This window comes from Botryllus schlosseri, chromosome 12 (assembly GCF_051294905.1).
Source record: "Botryllus schlosseri isolate E-star chromosome 12, Bs_hap1, whole genome shotgun sequence".
Taxonomy (NCBI): domain Eukaryota; kingdom Metazoa; phylum Chordata; class Ascidiacea; order Stolidobranchia; family Styelidae; genus Botryllus; species Botryllus schlosseri.
This window is the reverse complement of record NC_137247.1, coordinates 8,236,371-8,261,668: the sequence shown is the minus strand read 5'-3', so window position 1 is coordinate 8,261,668 and position 25,298 is coordinate 8,236,371. Positions and strand designations below refer to the sequence as shown.

At 41.3% G+C, this 25,298-nt stretch overlaps 2 protein-coding genes and 1 long non-coding RNA gene across 3 annotated transcripts; 1 reads left to right on the top strand and 2 right to left on the bottom strand.

Moving 5' to 3' along the window:
• Window positions 1-4,035: 4,035 nt before the first annotated feature.
• On the bottom strand, window positions 4,036-11,775 carry LOC145452794 (uncharacterized). Its single transcript, XM_080330937.1, has 6 exons — window positions 11,536-11,775; window positions 10,068-10,314; window positions 8,737-8,858; window positions 6,701-6,875; window positions 5,474-5,604; window positions 4,036-5,125 (listed from the first exon to the last, which is right to left on the bottom strand). Exons 1-6 carry the CDS (start codon window positions 11,600-11,602, stop codon window positions 4,866-4,868), a joined length of 1,002 nt encoding a protein of 333 aa, XP_080187063.1. The 5' UTR covers window positions 11,603-11,775; the 3' UTR covers window positions 4,036-4,865.
• A 6,566-nt stretch (window positions 11,776-18,341) lies between these two features.
• Window positions 18,342-19,031, top strand: LOC145452477 (uncharacterized). Its single transcript, XR_013919386.1, has 2 exons — window positions 18,342-18,598; window positions 18,879-19,031. It is a non-coding gene; the product is annotated as an uncharacterized LOC145452477 (long non-coding RNA).
• Window positions 19,032-19,430: 399 nt separating this feature from the next.
• On the bottom strand, window positions 19,431-25,283 carry LOC145452473 (uncharacterized). Its single transcript, XM_080330659.1, has 7 exons — window positions 24,448-25,283; window positions 23,610-23,853; window positions 23,504-23,542; window positions 20,749-20,831; window positions 20,507-20,684; window positions 19,638-19,768; window positions 19,431-19,568 (listed from the first exon to the last, which is right to left on the bottom strand). The coding sequence occupies exons 1-7, from the start codon at window positions 24,503-24,505 to the stop codon at window positions 19,450-19,452; spliced, it is 852 nt and encodes a 283-aa protein (XP_080186785.1). The 5' UTR covers window positions 24,506-25,283; the 3' UTR covers window positions 19,431-19,449.
• Window positions 25,284-25,298: the final 15 nt, after the last annotated feature.

Below are 25,298 nucleotides of genomic sequence, written 5' to 3'. Positions count from 1 at the left end.
GCCACAATACATCAATACCCTTGAAAATCGGTAAATCCAATCCTAATCCATTGAAGAAAAAAGGGTGGCCCACCCGCGGTTCGCGGGCCATATGTGGCCTGCGAGAAGGTTTTGAGTGGCCCGAGAGGTAATTTTCATATTATATTATCGAAATCCTGTTATGTTATCGAAAATAAATTGCTCCGATTGTGAAATTGCAACCCCAGCCGAAAATATGGTTAGTCTGGCCGCGACACGTGGGATGTTGATGACTAAAATATCAGTTCCGTCGCATTGGCATATCCTGGGTCCAGTCATATTTTTAGTAAATCGTCGTACTTTACAATAAACTAAAATAGTAGTAAAATTTTTCTTCACGCTTCGCGTGTTTAATTGTCGCACGATTTCTTACTTGGTAGTTAGTAGCCTACCCCTCCTGAAAATGAAAAAACGCCTATAATTAAGCCCAGTGGTTCTTAACCTTTTTTTCTCCAGCGCCCCCTTTCAAAAATTGCCGTGCTCCAGCGCCCCACCCCATGGTTTAAGGACTGTAATAAAAACAATGGCAAGAGGCACGGCCGTAACAACACTTCGTCAGCTCCACAAAACAAAACACGATGGTCCTAAAGCCACCCATAGGGTGATGAATGATGGCTTCGCCCCAAAGACCCCCTTCGCGAGATTTCAATGGTCAGCAAAGTTTACGTGGCCTCATAGTCGCGCTAAGAAATCTTCTATAATGCATGAATGAAACGGTCAGGAATATTGGTAACTGGTATTTGGAAATTTTCCATCATCTCAGCCCAAGTTATCAGATTCACTAGTATATAGCGCTGAGTGAAGTGTTCTCTTGGAAAATGTAGGGCACGTAATTAATAATTATTACGTGCCCTACATAATTCAACGTATTCGGGCGGGCCCGTTGGTACAATGACTTTTTTATACGTTGTTATTTTGTGACCCCATGTCCGCTATATATTCAAAAGATATTGCAATCGCATAAACGTACAAACTAAAAGAAGCGCACGATTCAAAATTGGTGTTTCTTCACTGCCAAATTATTTTTCTCTGAGGGATGTTATTTGTCCTGTGGGGTTCAGATTGCCCAGAAAGGATAATTCGGCGCGAGTCATTTGAGCACCTATGAACAACCAGACACATTTATATCGAAGTTTACGCTCAACATGAGTGCAATCCTAAAGTTTTATCGCAGACGATCTTTTTTGCACACTTCTCAGAGTCCCATATTGGCCCAAACTAAATATGTCTTCGTTCATCATGGCATGGTAATGGCCGACGCCGAAATGCCTAATTCTATTTTCCATAAATTATATGTAATTTATCGTGGGGGAAGGGTACCCAATAATCAACAACTCGGCAACGTGAAATCGAAAAAAGTTGCCTAAATTGCCAAATAATGATGTATATTTATTGTCATTTACATGGACAATTTTTGGCCCCCTTATTCGATCTCCCGTCTTTTCGGGCTGAGACTTTACTATTGGAAGTATGTAGCGCTTCAATCGCGCCCGAGGACCACTCGACTAATAAACGATATATTTATTGCATGTGGTATATTCCGGGTCAAATCAAGGTTGTCATAACAACCATCGACTACGGGCTCATACCATGTGGTTCGATCCAGCTGTACGCATCCCGAATTCACATCTGCGATTGGTAATATGGAGAAATTGATTGCATTGGTTTTTGTTTTAGTACTTTTTGTGACTAGTAAATCAACTGAGAATGTGATGGTGATAATTGCTCGCAAAGAAATTAATACTGCACCCAGTTATTAATTTTAACAATAATGTATTCCAAACACAGCAACTCATATTATATAACGTTTCTTTGAGGTTGTAGACCACACCACTAAAATAGTATCATCCTTTATGATACGATGAAGAAATACTCTGACGATTTTGTAGTTCTCAAATACAAGTATATTTAGTTAATCATATCGTCCAGAAAGCTTTAAGGCATATTTAATGTACAAGAGGCTCTCGCTCTCAAAAGTGATATACAATACCTCTTTCTTCGATTTCCACACGCCGCGAGCTGCAGGATACAATACCAACATCGAAAGATTTTGTTGAAAATAACCCTAGCTGGAATTGGCGATCAAAAAGTACTCGCAATTCATTTTACAGGGATTATAATAAGCCCCTACATTTATGAAAACATATGTAGCAAACATCATGGCTGTGCGGGACCAAAAATTTTGAGATTTGACATATTTTGTCGAATGTAAATTTGCACCGAAAACTCATTAATGATATGTTCTACTACTACACCATCTACTGCGAAGTCATTTTTCTTCAGCGCCCCCCCATACCGCCCCCTACGCCCAGCGCCCCCATTTCGCCCCCTGAGCGTTTCCGCCCCTTTAAACTCCTAATCGCCCCTTGGGGGGCGCTGGAGGCAAGGGTAAGAACCACTGATTTAGCCGATTGAGTCTAACTATATTCGCAACTACGAGAGAAAGTCTTTTCGCGTTTGCGCTCGCAGAAAGATCGCCGACGATGAAATGTAGGCACAAAATGATTGTCACATATTAGCGGAAACCTTCGATATTGATACGTCCAGATGCCGAATAGTCCCGTCCCTGCAAACTGAGCCCATCGGGCGGTATACAGTAGACCCGCAATATACTCAAGTAATAATATTATTGACCGAGTTAATGTATAAACTTTGAAAATTTTACGCGCTTGGCACGGCTAGTGGACAGCGCACTAGTTCGTCAATTGCATGTGGCCCTTTAGGCGAAAAGGTTGGCCACCCCTGATCTATAAAGATTACTATTCTACCCGTAGGTTAGTTATCTGTAAGAGTCTGTTAGCCGTCAGTGATATCGGATGCAGCAACGAAGACATAGGTGCCGCCTTGCCGGTTTGTGACGTCATAGAAAATACTTGTTAATTGTCGATAACATCATAGTTGCACTAGAATGCATGCACTTTACTCCATGCCATTGCTGTGTTGTGTACGCTGTACACTGTACAGCATTAAAATTCTGATGCGGCGTTTTAACACTGGCACTGTACTCGCTAACATTAATGCTGAATTCAATCTTTGAATGTGCGATTATTGTTCAACATCATAGTTGCAGTAGAACGCACTTTACTCCACGCCTTTGCTGCGTACAGCATTAAAATTCTGATGCGGCGTTTTAACACTGGCACTGTACTCGTTAAGATTGAGCCATACAGCTGAAGTCAATTTCGCGTAATACTTCGTGATCATTGTTTGCGAACCGTACAATTGGCCAACAAGGTTATGCTGATGATGAAATTGCGGGTATGCCGAATACCCACAATATTCCCAGGCATATCCGGCATACTGAGGCTCGACGCTCATGTATGGAAATTGAACATTGAACATATGACTGCTCTGCTGTTAAATCCCCAGGAGCATGGTAAGTCGGAAAAGGTAGCGCCAAAGAGGCGAAGATTCTTAATTTCGCGAAGGTCTGATGTTGAATTATGTGAAATCAGCATATATGGTTGTTGCATAATAGCATCTTATGAACTACGTCGGAGCCGGAGCTACTCCTAAAATAACTGGCTCCAGCTCCGGCTAAATTTTATGTAGAGCTCCGGCTCCGGCTCCAAATCCCTGGTTATAGCTGTGGAATCCACAGTGTGGATTATACCACCACGCTATCTCGCCACAAAATGCTACGTGAATAAGTAAACATTTCTAGGGCATTGATTCTCAAACGTGGGCCAGCGAGACATTTTCAGGGAATCGGCAAAACCTCTAAATTTGAAACATAATTTCCAACATTCTTCTCAGCCTTCTTCAGTTCGCTACCCACTTTTAATGCAAGTTTTATTTGCGACCCACTATCAAAAATGACCAAACAATTTAAAAACAAATTCACGAGAAAAGGCTACTCATACTCATGCTACTAATGCGAAAGTTGAGCTTGCTTGCAGATATTATCAGATCAAGTTTAGACTTGATTGGCTTGAGTTTAGTACTCGGAAAATATCCAGAAGTACTTAAATATTAAGGGTAGGCCTAAGGTAGACTAACCGCTTCATGTAAGATCGTCAGTTGGCCTATTTCAAGATTTTATTTTTTATTTTTATTATTTATGCCCATAAAACTACTACCATAACTACCAAAACCAGCCCTATGACATGACTGAATAGAAAACTGTAACATTTCGAAATGCTTCGCGACCCACCCGAAGTAAATTCGCGACCCACTATAGTCGGGAAGCACTTATGGTAGATCATATGACGCAGTTTTGCTTTCCTGCTTTCATGATTGCTCGAATTCAGGACCTATATCAGTATATCGAATCGCCATTAGAGATAAATGTCCTACTGTCCAAACTTATTTTAATTGCCGACGAGACAGCGAAATGGTAGAGCGGCCGATGTATTGATCGTGTGGATTATTCATTCCCGCGCTGGGTCAGACCAAAGACTTGACACCTAAAACTGGTGTCCATGACTTCCGCACCAGTCGCGCAGCTCTCCGGAATAACGTGCAGAGCAATTATGGGAGTGTTGACTCATGACTGTGGGACCCCCGGTCGTTTGTCGTCACGATGCCGAGTCAACTGAGTTGTAGAATGGGACCAAGAGAAAGTTAATCAGTCAGACGTGGTAGGATTCAAATTTTTTGTCAGTTAATTCTATAACAAACGTCATTTTAGACGGTTCTATTACAAGTCATTGATAGTAACCACTAATGCTAACTGGTTCGCTAATAAAATAAAAGCTAAAATTTCGTTAGACAGTCTGGGTTAAAACTAGCGCGAAACGGCCGAATCCGACACTGCTGGCACCCATTGATATAATGCGTGATCCGTGAAGTCTTTGGATGGCTATTTTGACAAACCATCGATATGGTGTAAAAATTTAATAAGTTGACTATGGGCAGTCTACGAAGTCTGGTATTTCAACGCAAGTAGTTGTCGTTATTGTCGTGGTAGTGATGGTGGTCGTGGCAGCTGAGGGAAAAGCTGAAACGGTTTGCGTTATCAACGTCGATGAGGTAACTGTTGGTCTTGTAATGATAGTCTGTATGACTTGATATTGTATCAATCTTTGTATGGTGCGTGAAACTCTTGATCTTGACCTTGTACGTTGCACTCTTTGCTGCTGAACTGCAGCAGATGTAACGGCGGCGTCTGGAGGAAATATTGAAAATCTCATTTTGAGAATGAGTCGGTTGAAGTACTACAAATTATAAATTATAAATACAATTTATGTTCGAATCGGTTCTCGAAATGCGAGCATTCGACACAATAACAATTAATGACAGTTGTTCATGCGACATTCGATATTTTATGCAGCATTTCGACGAGGATGAGTTAATACAGTATAGCTAGAAAGATAGTATTTCGATTTCGTGGATGTATCCAAGCTATGCCCTATTCATCGTGCAAAGGCTTATGTCAAGTTGACTAGGCAGAACGTGTAGGAGTAGGCCTTTATTTCTAACATGCATATCGCCGGTCACGAATATAGAAGCTTACTTGTGATCGACACGAGCGGGGTTCGAATCGGTGATGTTAATCGGGTTAATCCTCCAAGACGAGTGTACCAGCTTTGCCCGCAATACTCTCCGGGCGGAACATTGACTCCGTAACAGCCGCAGACGTAAGGACTGAAAATAGATATTTTATGCAGTTAAGCACTTTCCTAACTCCGTTTTCAGAAATATTGCATCTACTCTAGTCCCGCACAGGACGCATGCCGGAATTGCGCGTGAAAACAATTAGATAATCAGGTGAATAATTAATTGATTAGTTTAAACTATTTCAGACAAGGCTATAATAGCAACGGCATATACCTCAAGATTATTGATAGCCGGAGACGACATGTAGGCAAATTATGATAACTATAAATATAAGTATTCAGGTGGACTGCCTTCACTTGCGATATTTACTCATTGGATTTTGTTTTGCATTATGCTTTCCAAGTTCTAATCGAAGGGTTTCTATAATGATCATGCGGGAATGCGTAAGAAAATACGTTTGAAATCACACCTAGCGGTGTTATCCTTCTGGCTAGATGGACATACATATGACATATTTTACGAATACTAATATGGTTGCGTTGAGAACGTCTTCCCGAATTTTGTGTGAGTTACAACGTATCTTGGCGGTAACAACCAGCAGTCACTTTTGGCCTTGAGTACAGTTCCCTGCAGGCGATAGTTTCGAAACCATTACTTTTACTTTTAAGATTTCATTTGATATTGGTATCGTCAGTTCTGTTTCTATTCATGAATAGTACCAGCGTGTATTATGTACATTGTACATTGTACAGTAGCCATATAGGCTACATATTTCAACCACCTTCGTCCGTTGCCCGACTGAATCAAATCTGATACTAACAAACGTTTAAGTGGCGAGATAGGGTAGTATAGTATGATTCACAGCTTCAGCGTCAACACCAATGAGTTGCGGGTTCGATTAGGACCCAAGTCGACTCCAGAATTCCTACCTAAGTGCTGGAGGTTTAGCTACGCTTCTCGCATCTGAGCCGCGCAAGTGATGTCTCAAAAAAGCCTACAGGTGGGCCGTGCTACAAGTCGGCAGCTACGGAATGAAAATAAAGATTATCGGTGTGGTGTAAATGACCACTGTTGACGAAAACCACCATGAATGCCACTAACAACAACAGCAATCGTTTCAGCCGACCGTTACTATTTGCAATTATAAAGCACTGTTGTGTACAATTTTACATGGTTTGCGAACCTGCAGATGGTGTCTTCTTTGAAAAATTCGATAAGCGACGGAAAATCGGTTCTTGTGTTCGGAAACTGTCTTTGCAACATATTAGCAACGGCTTCCTCGTTCACGTTGATGCTGTTGGACGAACGCGGGATGGAGCCGCCTTCTCTCGGTACGTAGCGAAATGGCGGAACGGACTCTGAAATGAATATCGGAAATATTCTGCCAATGTCATGGTCATTGTACGATGTGAGATGAAATAAAATGATCTACAATAACAAAGTACCGTTATTTCTTATCCATATCACAATATGATCTCAATTAATCATCGCAAGAATTACAAACTTTTAGCGTAATCACCTGAATCCACTGCGGTATATACTGAATGCATTGCCACATTAAGTCCTGATTTCATTAATAAGCTGACGTCCAAGACCATAATTATCAGCGAGATATCGACAATACATTACAGCAGGGGTGGGCAACATACGGCCCGCGAAGTGTTTTGACTGGCCCGCGGACACTTTCCGTCTCACAAAATAATGTGACCCGCGGCCAGTCTGCTGAGATTCCCCACTACTTGCTTACTACGTCAAATTTTAGTGACTGTATGTTATGAAATACGTGTATGCGCGGCGTGCGAGAGTGGAGCTTACGCGTAAGTTCGTCGAAGCGAGAAGACTTGCATTATCGGCATTTACGATGTACTCAGCCCTGATGTCGTTTGTGGTAATCATGGTGTTTGTCGACTACAATGGTCATCTACACTAGGCTGATACATCTTATTTTTGATTCCGTAACCGCCGACTTGTAGCACGGCACACTTCTAAGCCTTTGTAAGGCACCGCTTATGCCAGGTCGCCAACTTAAAACGGGTCGCGGACCACTGTTCAAATTTCGTAGAGGACGTGGGCCGCATGAATTCAATATCGAGATTAATTAGGCCACACAGTTGAACAACGACACTATTTCGTCACCTACTCAATCCTAATGAGTTGATATCTTGATAAATTTGGGGTATCGGCTACCGGGCTTATCGAACGCCTTGAAATCTTAATTAAGGATTGCACCGCGTGTTGGTTGGTCAGAGAGAAGCAGAGGCGCCTGTAAGACAATGCTGTTCTGAAATACGCATTGTCTTCGTCATTATCGGCGAGAAATGGCTTTGAAGTGACATTGCTGTCGGTAAAATACATTCATTAAATACGATTTATTCCTTGTATATGTGGATAAATGGGCGAATAATGTATCGATTCAGCAATCCGGCCCGCCAAGTACTTAAGTTTCCTATATCCAGCCCGCCGACTGGAGAAGTTGCCCGCCCCTGCACTACAGGTTCTACCAACAAGATCTTCCGAATTCAATGTGAGAATAAATGATGCCGCGTAGTGGACTCACAGCTTATCAAATGAGCCTTCAAGTGTAATGGGATTTCAGTCAGTGGGGTCACTCATACACACCACTCTGGCCAATATTGTTGATCATATTGACATATCGGAACGGAATAGACATTGCCTCACTGTCCTCGGTTTTACACGGCAAGAGTGAAATTATTAGGATTTCTCGTGGGCATATCGCGTTTCACTATAGAAATCACTACTGTAGTGATATGAATGGAACTCACGCACCAATCGCTTAACGCTATATGTCGTGCATAATCTTCATAATTTTTAAACACATCCAAATAGTGGAAAGCAGAAGGTAGCAATAATAAGGAGTTAGTATGTGTGAGTGTGTGTGCGTATGCGTAGAGACGTGAGTTGGATTTGAAGGCCGCGATCCCATTCCATTTCAGAGGCGCTTTTTCCATTTGTCCATAATTTCGCTACACTGCAGATGTGGAAATTACATACCGAAACCCCTTCTCAATATGGTGTAATGGTGTTTCATCTCAAATTCATAGTCGTCTCCGATCTAACGCGACGACATTAAGTGGCCGGAGTATACGCAACGACAGAAACATTTAATTGAACAAGTCGGACAGATTGCATGACGTACACCTATAGTTTGAAAATTTTGTAATGTTTAGTTTATACATATAATTCCGAGTTGGTTCCTACCTGGAGCTCGCAGACTATAGGTTCCGTAACTTGATATACAGTTGAAAACCGGAATGAAAAATTCAGACTCTGTCGTCATGAACTCGAACAGCATATTTTGCCAACAGCTGACGGTGTCAGTCCTAAAAATAATTACATGTATATTTTTGAATCAGTTTGCTAGCAACGTCGAATGCATCTGTCGTTATTTATGAATCAATATCTACAAATCGCCCGTTTAATTGTGGGGTTATGTAGATTCAAATCGTACAGCCCCTTGAAAATCTATTGCATTGGAAAATAGATTATTATTATTATAGATATTAAAAAAATCAAGGGGCGCTTATCACCGTGAACGGTCTGGTGCACCACGTGCAAGGTGCATGGAAAATTGATGTACTGTGCTCTCTCAAGCGCGGAGTTCATTGCGTATAACGTTATATGAAAACACGGGGCTTATACGTTTGAAATTGGCATACTTATTATATCACATATAGCCTGGTGATAAGTGTATTCGGCACGACGTAACTTAAATGTATTTTCTATACAGAAATTTATTTGTTCACATTTCCTTGAAATACGAGGTCAAATCAATACTGCTTATAGCCACAATCTAAGCAGTCATATATTCCTAAAAGCGAATCTATTATTTCAAGTTTCAAATAATAAGTCAACAAAAACAACGAAACCCAAGTCTAGGTATTATATACTCGAATCGATACAAACGTAACCCGTGATTTCGGAATTGTCCGACAATCAAATCCATGGGGAGGTGGTCAGTAACCTACTGTTCGAAGTATACTTTTGCAGGAATTATATATAATACTTGCACATTGTACTCAAGCGGTTGTGGTTGTAAAACATTTTCATTTCTATCACGCAGTTTTCAGTTTTTACTTCTACTTCTACTTGAGTGGAAATTTCCGTCGTTACTTGCACGCCTACTTGAGTAACAACGACGAATATTAAAAATTAGCGAATTGTCTTAAATATGGTGAACAACTGCGCTGGGTCGCATAAAGGGCACGTATTTGAACTTTCCGCATCATTCAATGCTACTCACGTTACTGGAAATCTCATGTATGTGAAGTCGTGGTCACAGCTGATATGGTCAGTGACTAGCTAGCCCTCATACTTGTTTCGAAATACTCAATTTGTTACGATGTTAGACTATACTTCCGCTTTACTTAGCAGTTTGGGTCTTTTAGGCAAAGCTGTAGGCCTGCAATACTTTCACATTCTTGAATTCAATACGTCTACTTGTATTTGAGAACCACCGATGTCTACTCTGGTATTCTATGTTAAAATGTGACTCGCCAACAGCTGAATTCAACCTTCCAACCTGTGCGTACCTGCAAAATATCCCCGCGGTTCGCGAGTACCAGCTTGTGTGGTCTATCGTAAAGGCGACGACGGTCCCGATATCTAGCGTTCTTGATCTTCGCGAGTTTCCGATACATCCTGCGAAAAATTGCTGTAGGTCGACGTCCGAGTAGGAAATTTGCCGTTTGCGTCTTGTAAACTCGACGTTTTCTGGGACGTCTTGATTTTCAGAGTTGTCGTTGTGACCGCTGTTCTCGTTGCCTCTGGGGTGACAGCCTGGACACAGTTGAGGTGCGTTTCATCATAAGGTCGGATTCGAAAACGTCTGTCACGACGGTATCACGCGAGGACTCACATTTGACTACAAGTTCCAATTTTAGATTAGGACAATATTACACTAAATATTCATTTAGAATGGTGATCTTCCGTTCACTTTTTGCGACAATTCCAAAATAAAAACATTCATACCCCTACCTACATGTATACTTCAGTATTCATGCGGTGTGGGCATCAATGGACAATTTGACATTCAAAACCGGGCCGATAATAATATTACATGATTCCCCGTAAACCTGTAAGTACTACGTATAGTATAGTGTATACGAATGCTGATTAGGGTATACCCGAAAAGTCATCCAAAACGAAATCTCAATTTGTCTGTGATAGTGTCATATACAGTACATATAGGTCAGGGTTGTCAAGCACACACATGGCCTTCCGGAAGATTTCAACTGGCCCGCGAAGGAATGTTGAGTAAATGAAAAAAAATGCTTTATCCACCTCAATTCTGACGAAAGTCGAGATATACAAGAAATACTGCAAAAAGTCCCTCAAGACAGCAAATATAGAACATGATCATTGTTCATATGCCGTATTAATACCGGCAATGTTTCAGTTTGCTCTAGTCACCGATAATGAGTCCGTGATGTCGACTGCGAATTCCGAGAAGGTAAAAGGGATCATCGCACGCAGTTCAAAGGTTTCAGAAAAATGGACCGAAAGGAATTCACAGAGACGTAAACGCCAATTCTAACCCGTTCTACATAAGTTACATATAGTAGTCAAAAATAGAATGCACTTTTGTCGCACTGCCATATAACTTCTTACTCAAAAGCCCTTATCAATGCATTTGGCCTTTTACAGGGATGTTCAGACTGCGGCTCCCAAGTCCCATGTGACCCTCTCAGTCTCTGATTGTGGATCTTGAATGATTGCACAATGCACATGCATTTCCCCACCTTGCCTAGTAATTTTATTTGATTATAAAAAAAATCCATTCTATCGTTTCATGCGCGACAATGACGCATAGTAATTCACAGCGAACATGATAATTATATAATTAATCACGGTAGCGCAGGTCAGGTTCAACTCCGGGTGGACAATTGCGCATACGACATACACCTACATTTGTATTGTAGGCAATGCTAGCAATAACTGCAAATGTAGGGTTTATAACAGAAACTATCGACTTGGGAACAAGACATATAGTAAACTTACCAGAGGTCAGCGTATCCAAAAATGTCCAGAACAATATCGCAAGCATAAGCTCATTCCGTATTTTCATTTTGTTATCGACTGCGGATCGATCATCCAATACGTTTCAATACCTCAACAGCATTCTATATCCCTGCAATTACATATAACGATACCCCAGAGCCTGCGATAGATATACCAATAATATATACGTATGTCAACGTATGAGTGATTGCATCGATAAAATTGAAAATCGCTGCAAATTCACCTAATGTTCGGCATATTATATGTTGCGATAAAGGTTCTGCGTAACATCATTCTAGATAACCATGATCCATACGAGATAGAATGCTCTAAAATTATTATGATATCGTTTATAAATAGAGTGATAATGACAGAGGAGGTCAGTAACGAAGTACTTCTACTTTTTCGAAGTACTCAAGTAGTTTACCTCTACTTCTTTCCTCTACTTCAGTTTGTCAAGAAGAAGTAGCTTAATCCGCCAATAAGAAAGATAGCCTGAAGAATTTCGGGGCTGTTTTCACGGAGTGCCAACATTTTATATTCATAAAAGTCAAGTAAAGCCCAAAACCTTTTTTGTGCTTCGCGCACAGTAGTAATGGAGTGACAAATATGTTGTCACGAAAGTATTAGTGAATATAATTTAGGTACCGGATTGCGTGGTTCCACTCACATCGCATTGTCGCGCATCAAATGTTTAATCACAATAAATATGGCTCACCATAGCGTTTGAAACTACCATTTTGCAATCTGGAAATCACCTATCATATCGTAATCTAGCAGACAATGACGTGTCCTGCTAATCCGGAAAAGTGGACTCCGGCTTTTTCGAACCATATTTGAAGATTTCTGGACTAAATACATGAAATATATTTTACGCTTTCTAGAAGTGATATTTGTATTTCACTTCAATTCCGAGTATCATATATACTTTGAGTTCTAATTACTTTCAGTTCTTTTGTCTGCAGAACATACGTGTTGAAGTATAAAAGCAATTGTAGTAATACCTCTATTTTCCGAAAATAAAGCTACACTAAATCGCAATTTTACGATCCACCATATTTGTGATTAACGTATACTAATCGCGCAAAGTGTTGAAACTGTATCCGATACAATTTATCCGTATTGTTCTTCGCCTAAACTAGGGGCCTTATAATATGGGCTAGGGAACCATGTCGTGATATTTTCTAAAACGGGACCTTCGAGTAAACAAAGGGTTAGTATCGCATTTTCATATCAATACTATAATTTGCATCCTACGATGCGAACGAATGGTTATTCTGTCGAAAGTTGATACCTTCTGGGATGCATCAATACGAATCAAGCTCTCTGCACCTTCCACATAGCTCAATTTGCAGCTTTTGATAGTCTATGCGAACGAATAAAGACTGTTTTCAAAACTGCTTACTTACTTAAGTAGATTTAAAATCAGTCAATTCTTCTTCTACTTGAAGTAGTTTGAGGTTGCTTTTAAAATTACTACTTCTACTCGTACTTGAGCAGATCTTCGCGTCGCTACTTCTACTTCTACTTGAGTAGCTTTCTTGACTACTTTGACCACCTCTGGATAATGATAACAGTACCGAATCATCTAAGAATAAACTGTCTGTTTCACTTTCGATTTTCGCTGGCAAGCAGTATCCTACCGAAAGGGATTTAATGCGTACCACCCACCGCCTGTGGTTGGACAGTGTCCATTTCATGAAACCAGAAACCATTGCGAGGAATAGCCGCAGGAGACGCGCGATGTGTCAAGAGTGTGCTAACCGCGCTATTATAATGATTTATGCGTGAAAACAATTGTTCCGGGCGCAATCCGAGCAGAGATCAGTTTGATATGTGGTAACTACGCTTAATGGTGATTCTGTTACAGAACCTCAAGGAAAATTGGTTAAGCATTGGTACCCTAACCTCGCTCACATTGCCTAAAACGTTGCTCAAGAGAAATGGGTTGTGGGTTCACCTCTGACCGACGTCGACTTCAGATTCCCTACCTAAATGTTGGAGGTGTATCTGGCGACCTCGCAACGCCATTCGATCCACGTAAGCAGTGTCTTACAAATACCTAAAACGAAAGCATACCGTGCTCTGACTCGGCATTTCAAGAAACTTAAAATGAGAATAACTGTCGGCCTATGTTGCAAAATGACTATACTAACGCTCGTCCCCTGGTACGGGACGGACAACATAGTTCGCGATAACTGCCAATAATGGAATGACGATGACAGCCCTGACGATACATGCAACAATGTGTTATCTACCGATAGTGTCACGTGCAGACACTGGCACATATATAGATTCACCGCAAGACTATTTAGCACTCGGCTTCTGTTGCGATACCCTTGCCTCCGGTTCTGCTTTTGTCAGAGGTAATCGATTGAGAGAGATACAGTGTGTTTATGTTGCTTTGCCCCCCGGATAGAGATCGATTCCGGTCTTTAGCAGCTTAGCTCATGCCTGGTTAAACTAGATTAATGCTCCGCATCCACCATCTATCACTCGCGTCACATTTTATTAACATCGGCGGACGCGCTAGGACTTGAATGCTACTAAACATATAATATGGAATAGAAAAGCACATACTGATTTATTACAATGTGCTTGTTATAATGTGCATAACCGCTGCACGTTAGACTCAGTGCTCGAGTGAGCAACATATAATTTGGAGCAGAATTTCAACAGCTACCATCGATAGTTGCTTATGTGTTTTTATTTTAGTTTTCTCGACTGCTATGCAGGCATGCAGGGCCATCCCGTTCCTTACTCGGGAATCATTAAAAATAGAGATGACCAACTAAACACAATAGTGATCACATTAGAATGTAATAGCTTGCATGCTTCGTACGCATGTTGTGTCATGTATTCCACACCCAGTTAACCTGGTCAGAAGCATAAGCTTGCCAATTTTTGATGATAGCTATAGTAGAGTTACCATATTTTCGTGGCTCAAATTACGAACACTATTTAGCGCACCCTAACGGGTTATAAAATGAGGCATGGACCTATATGACGTCACACTGGCAATGCTTTGCCTATCGATTGTATACAGGAGTGGATTTTTTTACCGTAGGTAGGGAATTACCTAGACCAGGGGGGACCAACCTTTTTGCTATCCACGGCAGTATTTCAACTACTCATGTAGCCTGTACGGCCGCATTCCAGAGCGCAGTTGTGATGAGCTAGCAGGACGCCAGAAAACCATGTTAAACTGTCTATCTCCATTTCCGGTGAACTCCGGAATAATCTATTTAATCATATCCGTTTACTATACGCTCCGAAATCGCGAGTGGTCATGTTCTGGGATTGACTGGATTCACTAATGAATTTCGTCAATAAGGTTAGTAGATTTACATATGTTTCTGCGCGGCAGTCTGAATCCTGCGCTGCCGATTATAGGCGCAGAAGCCTGTCTATGAGGTTATCTACGGATGCCAATCGTTGTATTTCATACACGTATTCCATGACTTTAATAACATATAGCACGCTCAAGTCGGATATTCGAAAGAGGTTATAGCTGACAAATAGTGTAGCAACAGCAACATACAACTTTGATGAAGATAGCAGGCACGTAGTGCAGCAACAGCAACAACATTACCACTAGATCAGTGGTTCTCAACCTTTTTGTCTCCGCGGACCACCAAGTTTTAGATCAAATTTATCTCAATTATCGACTAACCGTTATCTGACTTGTGCAAATATCGACCTTATGCTAGCGATAAAGCAATCAGTATGCAGGGATAGTTCTAGATATCCCTGTCAGTATGCTATCCCAACGGATAATTTGATGGCATGGAAGGTAAGGGCTGGCGAAGAGAGAATCGTCAAATATTAAATTCGAAGTCGTACACAAAGCAATACCTACTGATGGTATGTAAACCGCGCGAAGCGCAAAAAATTTTTTCCGTTGACTGCGGCTTTGCGCCCTCCTTCAGATGCTTTCACCTCATCCTAGTTTGAGAACCACTGTCACTGAAGAATGTGAATGGTTGCAAATAATTCGAAGTCACCTTGATGAACCTTACTATACTCCAACTTCCTATTTTTTCGACAAACCCCCACAAAACATCTCTAAACAGCAATATGTTTGTATTAGTAGGCTATTGGCAATTAAATTAAGTTTGAACTGTAGGTTATTTGATCTCAGACGGCCATTCTAGTTATGTGAGTCATGAAGTTTTAAAAGTAATAAAGTGACACTGCCTCGTGTTTTCCAAAATTATAAAAAAATATGTTTCCACCATTTTGCAAATTTCGCGGTCTCGTGGACCCCCTGAAAATGCTCCGCGGACCCCCGATTGAGAACCACTGCACTAGATGAAGATAGCACGCATTTAGTACAGCAACCGCAACATAAAACCGAACGAACGTAATAACGTAGGGCGAAAGAAAGGAACGAACGTCAGTCAGAGTAAGATTTGCAATTAATTAACTGCCTATCTGAGAAGACTTGATTATACAAATGATTACTAAAATCAAGATTAACAAATGAAATGCGTAACCGCAAACAACATATAACTATTAAACATTTATCCTTTCTCAGCCAATGTGATCAGATTCACCGGTAGAGTTGATGAAGGGGTGTTTTTGAAAATCTGGGGCAAGTTATAAATCAGTGGCTACCAACATTGTTCGACTGATCGCACCTTTATCAAGCTCGACACAAATCCCCCCTCCACAATAGTTACTGATCCGAAAAAGAGGTCATGTTTACTGGAATTTTATTCACTTAACTCTGATCGCTGGTAAATTGGCTAAAAGGGATATTTTCCCGAGTAGTTGCTCGGAAAACCGGCTTCCCCGTCAACTTTCCATTGAGTTGACTTTCATTTTTAGTCAACATTCCTGTCATATGCAGTGTAAGCCGTCTTCAAGTACATTTTGGGCCGTGGTAATTAAATATATCTCGCCCCCCAGTCGCCTCCTTTGGTACTTTAGCCCCCTTGATTCTCAAAATCGCCAACTGGGGGACTATATAGCCTACGTTGAGAACCATTTCTTATAAATGAAGATGAATCTTCCGGTGGGCCAATTGTTATTAGTCACTTTTTTGCATGCTGTTATTTCTTGACCTCCCATCAGGATTGTCGGTACAGTGAGGGACAAACGATTGCGAGTTGGTATTTTTAGATAGGGCGCATCAATATCGTCTGCTGTTCATATCTGCACTGTGGTGCTTAAATTCCAAAGGGCGCTACTATCTTAAAATCGAAAAATGAAGTCACAATGAATCGCGCGCCGCGCGATGAAAAACTCAAGATTAATAAAAATCTCTCAAGAATTCGGGAGTCAATTCGTAAATTCATAATGCATGTCGACGGCCGCCAACACATACTAATTTAATTATCTATGCCGACGGCCGCACAAATTTTCTTCTACGGCCGCAGGTTGGCCAGGCCACCCTGACCTATAGACTATTGGGCCATCACTAATTTCAGCTCTGGTCATTGCTATAGGGTCGGTATTCTCATTTGATCTGCAACAGACTTCTTCACGGGCCGGGTGAAATTGTCTTGCCCGCCGGCCGTATGTTTGACAGCCCTGCTATACTGTTAGATCGGCTCAGATATGTGACTGTGTGTTGTAGCCAGGACCGAAGCAACACTATTAAACCTACTCCGAAACAACACAGGTCTGGGCCCACCATAGGGTGATGGATGCGGCGTCTGGTGGGCTTACTATGCATCTGGTTTCTATGTGCATCTGGTTGTTAAATTTTGTGAATGAATTGTGTCTAGAACATTGGTTCTTCCATACAGCATATCGTTATAAATTTTTTATGCTCTCCCAGCCCACGTGATCAAAGTTAGCGTCAGAGCTGGTGGAGATAATGACTTTGAAAATGCAGGGAACGTTATTGTACATCGTCAAGTCATGTCCATGTCACACGGATAAGACAATTAATTGGCCGAAATACCGGTCCGCACCAGCAGTTTGCATTTCCGATGGTTTCCATACTTATATGGTTTCGACTCCATTTCCAATTTGAAAATGTTCCGTGGCCAACGTCAAAATTTGGTAAGCTAGTTACTGAAACATGGTCAACACCTTCACCCAGACTTACTCACGCCCCATGCTAAAAGCAGATTAAGTTCAACATCTTCGCGATCCCCAGAAAAGGGCAAACGACCCCAAGCTTGCGAACCACTATAATTGACTAAACGGCCTTACCAACACTAGGAATATATGGTTCTTTGAAAATTGCGGTTACAATTGTAGTTTTTTTTGCGAGGACAGGGGTACCAATATTAATATTAGGATATGTGACACTAAATCACGGTCAGCACGAAGAATAATTTCAAGTAGCATCAATCTTCCCCAAAATAAGATATTGTTTATGTTGATTTACGAAAAAACTTTCAGCTCCCTTCAAGCTTCCAAAATTCCGGACATTTAAGCATATTTTAGCATTTCTTCTCGGAGGCAGTTTAAACAGTGAAATTGCGGACTTATGACAACCCTAAGCTACAGTCATCGGACTGTTGCAATGCGGTATCTGATACACCCCATAAGATTGGATCTCCTTTAAAAAATATAGTAAGTCTTGGAGTGTACGACGCACCCAGTTGAAACGCACTACGTGCACACCGCGTTTTCTGTGAGCTTGGACCCCACTGGTTTCTGCAGATTGAACGTGTATATATATTCGGATAAGTACGAGAGTATAAACCACGTAACACCTCTTGTCTATTTTACACGACGTACGACTTACCGGATAATATTTTAATTCCGTTCGATATAAATGTTGGGAATACAAAATGCAGTTACTTCTTCCACAGACGTCATCCTTATCGATTCCCAATATTCGTAACCTATTAACTCTTTCGACGCCGAGCTAAATTTGACGATTGTCTTCAAAACGCCGCGATTTTCATCAAATAACCCCAATTTCAACCGATCGTAACTTCGTCGCTACCTTAGCTACCGAGACGTACCTACGTCCGTATTGTAGCCGCAAACGATATCTATCTAATGATGCGTAACGTACCTTGATTGATGCTGTCGTGTTGCTAGGACAGGCTTCGGTACGAACTGAAGTTTTGCTGATTTCAGGCGCGCTGCTGCTAAGGTATGGATTTTGTTGGTGTTCCTATGGTACTTATAGATTAGCTGTGACGTTGTAAATTTCACAGAATATTCTCATTATATTATATATTGATAATATATTATCCTTAAATCGTTAATTCCTTTTCGATGACAATGCGGAGATTTAGAACCTTCGTGAAATACTGCTGCCGACATGATCTTCGGCCGTCGATGCTTCAAGGTTATCATTGTGACGTCAAATCAGCAATAATGCCTCGAAATTTTGACTTCTGCTAGTACCAGTACTCAAGTTTGTTTTTCAGGCGCAGTAACATACCGACGGAGCTCATTTGTGTACGATTACAAGCATCGATCTGCACAAAAACATCATTATTTGTCACCGTTGAGTCCTCGTCATCTCCCGATGCAATTTTACGTTTGTAAAACTTGAATAAATACGTATATATTGGTGTGAAGTCTGTGTTGTCGCAGTACATGTACTGTCATGGTGGCTTCAGTAGATCCGTATATTAACTTAACGCGCGATGTGTCGCTAAAGATTGGGGATAATGATGTAAAATGTCTTTAGGTATTGGCATCTGTTGAAAATCATCACCGTCGTTGAAATATAAAACAAATAAAGTTACTATTCCGTACAGGTAATCGAGCGAAATTGCCTCTCAGTAGCAAGTCTGGAATTTCGAATTCATTACCGCACAATGCCCCGACTGGCATGAACGCAAAACGGCATGTCAGATTTTCGAGACAAAAATACGCTCTCTCGATTTAGCGAACATATGGGGATACGCGGCGTTTTGAAGACAATCGGCAGCGAACATATGGGGATACGCGGCGTCGAAGGAAAAGGAAAAAGAAACAAGATGATGGTCGTAGTCATTGTTGTTGTTGTTGTCGCAGTTGTCGGAACCGTCGTAGAAGCTGCTGTTGACGCTGTTGCCTCTGGCTCCTATCCCGGGTCCGATGCCCCAGCGCCGCGGCTTGCCTGATTCCATCTAAACGCGTAAAATAGCAACTGTTTCTAGCTTCTGAATCGAATATGTTTGTTCACGATATTGACTTACTCAAGGTATAGACGAGCGGAACTCGCAACGGGGAACTCGTCCTGATCATGGCACCAAGTTTGGTGTACCAATTCTCACCGCACACTTCCCCAGGCTGTAGAGCCATTCCTGTGCAATCGCACATCCCGGGGCTGTTTGAAAGATACGTTAGCGAGACATGTGGTATTTGCACTATCTCTACGCCCTTGAGTATAGTATAGTTCGGTCGTGTAGAGGTACGAAAGCACAAGTCTGCAATATGACCCCGAATCTCCCAGGTAGAGCTAAAGACATGGCAAGGAGTTGGAGTTGTTTACCGACTTCTGAAACGGGTGTGGGACTGGGGGGTACATAAGAGTGGAAGTATTTCTTATGACAAATGGTATTTATGATGCTACCTACTAGGATTGTTGCGAGATATTGTAGTGGTTTACCCCACCGCCTGCAACACCAATGGCTTGCGAATCCGACCTAGGTCGACTCCATAATTCTTGTCTGGGTGTGGGGGATTTATCTTGGTTCCGCCTCGCCGTGCTACAAGTCGGCAAATCACGAAGCATAATATGGAATATCGGCCGGGTGTAAATGACTATAGTAGTGGAGATTCCAAAAGAACAACAGCTATCATTATACGTTTACTCAGAATTTTAGTGCGGCCGCATGTTTTACAAGCCTGGTCTATGGCGCTGGACCGCGGTTGATTTCGCTGTCCAACTGAGCATGCTTTTCAAAATTGTCAATGGTCTGGGCTAAATCATGTCCGAAAAATGATTCAAAGCGATCTAATTATTATAAAGGCATCATGATATTATGTGCGGATCGAGAGAATTACGAATGGATTTCCACCAAAACGGCAATAATGCTTTACGTTTCAACTGCCACCTGCATACCTGCATATAGCATCCCTCTGAAAAAATCGAATGAGAGATGAGAAGTCTCCTTGGAAGCCGGGTAAGGCTCTTCGAAGTTGATTTGCGGCAGCGCCTGCGTCGATTGGAAAGCTGGATGATATTTGTCTGCGTCGACGAAACCTTAGCTGTGCGTTGTATTTGAGAGGCAGCAGCGTATCTGCACGAGGGACCAGAGGACATGCTGCACATGACGATTGCTTTAGACGAGATAGTATAGTCACCTGAAGGGGGCCCTCTAAAATCACCATATTTTCGCATGCATATCAGCGCTGGAACGAAGAGTCCCGAGTTCCGATTCATGTATCTGCGTAGAGCAGTGGTTCCCAACCTTTTTGTCTTCATTCCCCACTTCAGATTTATTCCGAGCCTTCATTCCCCACCAAGACCGTAACAGCACTTCGTCAGCCCCCCGCGAGAAAACGTTGGTCTTGGGCCCCCACAGGGTGAAAACACCATCAGCCCCCCTGAGCCAGCACGCTTTCCCCGTTACTTATCAGCTACATTGGGTCTACTGTTTAGTGCGTCGCCTTATTTCGACTAAACGCGCCAAGCGCGAAAAATTTATATAATTCATGTTTGAATCGGTCAATATGATCGGAATTGCATATGTCCTGTGGGGTTCAGATCGCCAGGACAGGAACATTCGGCGCCAGCCATTTAGCCGCCTATGGACAATTAAACATATATGTATATTGTATATATATCGAAGTTTTTGGTCAGCACAAGGGCATTCCTTCTCAGCCAAGCTCTTCTCGCTGCTGATCGTTCTGGTACACTTCTCGGACTCGCGTGTTACATGGCTTATAACGTGATATGTCTTGGTGCGTCGATGCACACTTTGCGCAGTAATGACTGACGCCGAAGTCTCCATTTCTATAAAATCTATGTATTTACGTGGGGAAGGGTACCCAATAATCAATTTATTCGGCAATATTGAATCGCGCCGCAGCGCAAAAATTTTTTGAAAAAGTGGCATAAATTTCCAAAAAAATACTCTATAATTTATGTTAATTCACGAAATAATTTTGGGCCCTTCGAGCTCGCCCTCCCGATTGGGGGTTTGGGGTGCGGCAGTTACGGTCCTGTTCCCCACTACCCAACACTTTTTTCATCACAGAGCAGCTATTTGCTGGTTTGACTACACAAGACACCCAACCACACCAGTACGCAAGACAATCGCCTATAACTGCAACATAAAATGTATTATGAACCGATACCAGTGACGGTCAAAATTTCGCGAAGGCGTTATTTAACGTCAAACTAGTCGTGCTGAATGCGTTTGTGACGTCATCATTGACCATCCAGAGTTATAAATGAGGTTTTGTGAACAACATCCAATATAATTTTCGATACATACATTCCAGAGCAGTTAACTGGTGATGGTAATTGCGCATGTGTCTGCGTGAATATGTAGACTGTTCTGTATATAATTTTGAACAAATGCGTCTATTCCCCACCAGTGGGGAATTCCCCACCGTTTGGGAACCACTGGCGTAGAGACAAGCTACAATACCTTGTGAGCTAAGCTAACTCCACTAACAGCTAAGCTCCATAAAATCGTATACATGTCACCGATCTGAAGAAATGCAGTCAAAGTAATTGTGATTTGATTAGGCATAAATTGATGCTGTAATGCTGTTAATCGATATTCATAATGCAATTCGAAATCGGATGATATTATTCAATATTATACCTTTACCGAAACCTTAACGTGTTACGTGTTACGTGTTACGTGGTTTATACTCTTGTACTTGTGTAAATATATATACACGCTCAATCTGCAGAAACCAGTGGGGTCCAAGCTCATAGAAAACGTGGTGTGCACGTAGTGCGTTTCAACTGGGTGCATCGTACACTCCAAGACTTACTATAATTTTTAAAGGAGATCCATTCTTATGGGGTGTATCAGATACCGCATTGCAACAGTCCGATGACTGTAGCTACCGTTGTATTTTACCGTACCGTATATTATACCTTTACCTAAACCTTAACGTAATGTAACGCCTATATATGTAAGCGAATTATAATTGTCTTCGACTTTCCCAGGTATACCCAATATGGTTTCTCATTCGCGTAAGTACATAGTGTCTTCAAAGCATGTAAGTGGGGCGTACCAAGAGTCGGCAGCTACGGAAACAAACTCAAAAATATCGGCGTGCTATAAATGACCATTGTAGTTTAAAAATACCATGAATACAACAACAACAACAACAACAACCAATAGGTTTTCTTACGCTTGCTTGCACGATTTTCGAAAGAATAAACATTGCATATCAAATTCCATTATACCGAAAATAATGTAACGATATGGATGACCTTTTACCAACTTTAAGCCAATTTCATATACCTGACTGCGTATAGTATTAGTGCTAGGGTAGCATTTAAAACAAAAATCAATTAAAAACAAACATATTTAAAACAAGGCCTTAATTTAAAACATGTTTTTTTTCAAGTCACGACGTCATGAATATTTAATTGTAACGTCATCATGAATTGCCATTGACAATTGAAAATATAGGGTAAATATAGCTCCTTTGACGAAATATCTGTACTATAATTGTTGCACTGGCTATTTTGAGGGTTCCAACCATCCCATATCGATATACGTCGGCTAAATTGGGGGGAAATTGTCCGATGGCTCATACAACATGTTGTTTGGAAAGTATTTACACAATTATGGCATAATTTTACAACTTAAAAAGGACACAATTTTGCGTTTATTAAAAAGGCATTTGTTTTTAGCAAAGTGTTTTAAAACACCGTTTGTTTTAAATGCAACCCTAATCAGTGCGCTTTTATGAGATCATGAAAAGATAGAAACAACCGCTTCATCATCATTCCAGAACCACAGTTTCAAATTGCTAGAACTTTATGATTATTTTCATTCTCCACTTCCGCAAGTGGTGATGTCCCACGCAATACGCATTTACTTTCAGACCGGAAAAATTCTCACAACCCGTCGCAAAATTCACGCACCTGTTTAGTATGTTTTGCCAGCAGTTGACGGTATCAGACCTGCGAAATAGATCAACATTTCACGGCGACACCTGTTTCCAAATCACCCAATAGCCCCGAGCCTTACGTGCAAAAGTTCAGGTCGCTTCGCTCGTACCAGATTGTCTCGTCGATGGTAAATCTGACTATAGTCTGGATACCGATCGGTCGGAATCGGTGAAAGGAATGCATGCACGATACGAAATAATCTTTGAGACTCAGAAGGGTTTCGGTGTGGAAAGACCGCTTCGTACGATTTGCGGTACCCGGGATCGGATCCATGTCCTGATTGTCACCGTCGCCAATTACTGCAGTTTTCTCAGGATGACATGCTAAATTATTCGTCAATTTGAGTGATCATAAGTACACTTAGTAATTCCTGCGGCAACACTGCAGGTGCATAACTGTATAATATGCATGGACGTAAGATCACTTAGTTCAATCGCAGCGATAACATAGTTGCTTCTTCTGCGTAATCATAATATTGTATATTCCAATCCACATAAGAAGTGTAATTCTGACAATAGACAACTGGTATTTAATACTGTCCAATGTCCATGTTAAGTTGATGGTGGAACTATGTTCCTGATTTGTATTATGCTATGAATATACGGCTTAGCCTATAGTTCAATGATGAATCCGCATAGACGTGATCTCGGTATACCTTATGTCTGAATGTTTTCCAGTTTTATCGTAGTGTCATCATTGCGATAACGTGTCCATCGTTTTAATATGGTGCCATGTCCCCCAAAATATATATTTTGACGCTTAAACCGCATTTACTCTCTAAGCTATAAGTTTTATATATGCAAGTCTTTATAGAACCATTAATTTCGCAGAAGTTAGCTTGTGTAACAATAGGATATAACATATAAGCTATCTTGCTAATTCCGTTAATGCATAATTTCCACGTACCACGAACCCACCTTGGGATTGTAGAATCGCTGACGTTAGTAGTAGCGTGAGAAAAAGTATTTTACCCATAAGATTTCCTCTCCAAGAATATAGCTACAGCGACTTACTGATGTTGATATATACACTATTCTGATAGAACACGGATTGCACGAAAGTTGTCTACCCTGCAGCGATGAATACTGTCAGTGTCAAAATAAATATTTATCGAAGACAAGTTTGGGATGTCTCCGCCAATGCAAGGTGTTATCATATAGCGATCTGCCTTGAAGATACTGCCTCACTTCATTTGTCACCGAATAAATACAACAGCAGTTTTGGATGCTAAATGCTTTGTCTCTAAATCAAGTAAAAATAAGTCGCGTCCACTGACTCGCTCAAGTGAGTGGAGTTTATTTCCTGAATCGATATCATATAAATTATAATATCAGTTAATATATCGGTATTATTGCCGCTACATCGCCCAAACAGACATCGTTATCAGCGACGAAGATATGGGGTCTGTGGTGTGGAGCACGCGCGACAAATGCGTCACCCGACATCTATGAAGGTCGATAAAAAAAAATTAATAACCTAATCAATTTAATGACAAGAGCAGCGTTAGATGCCGGTCTGTGCGGATCGGGAGTCGTATTAGTCGTGAAGTCGGATTTTGTTAAAATGCTCCAACTCCGTCTACAACTACTTTAAAATCGAACCAAATGTTTTCAAATGTTCATAACACTGCTGTTGCAGTTACATAAGTTATTAATTTTTTCAAGTAGAGAGACATTCACTGACTAAATTTATTTCTGCGTGCACATTTTGTTAGTTCGAAAAAGAGGCTCATTCACTTGGCAATAATTATAACTAAGTAGCTTATGTA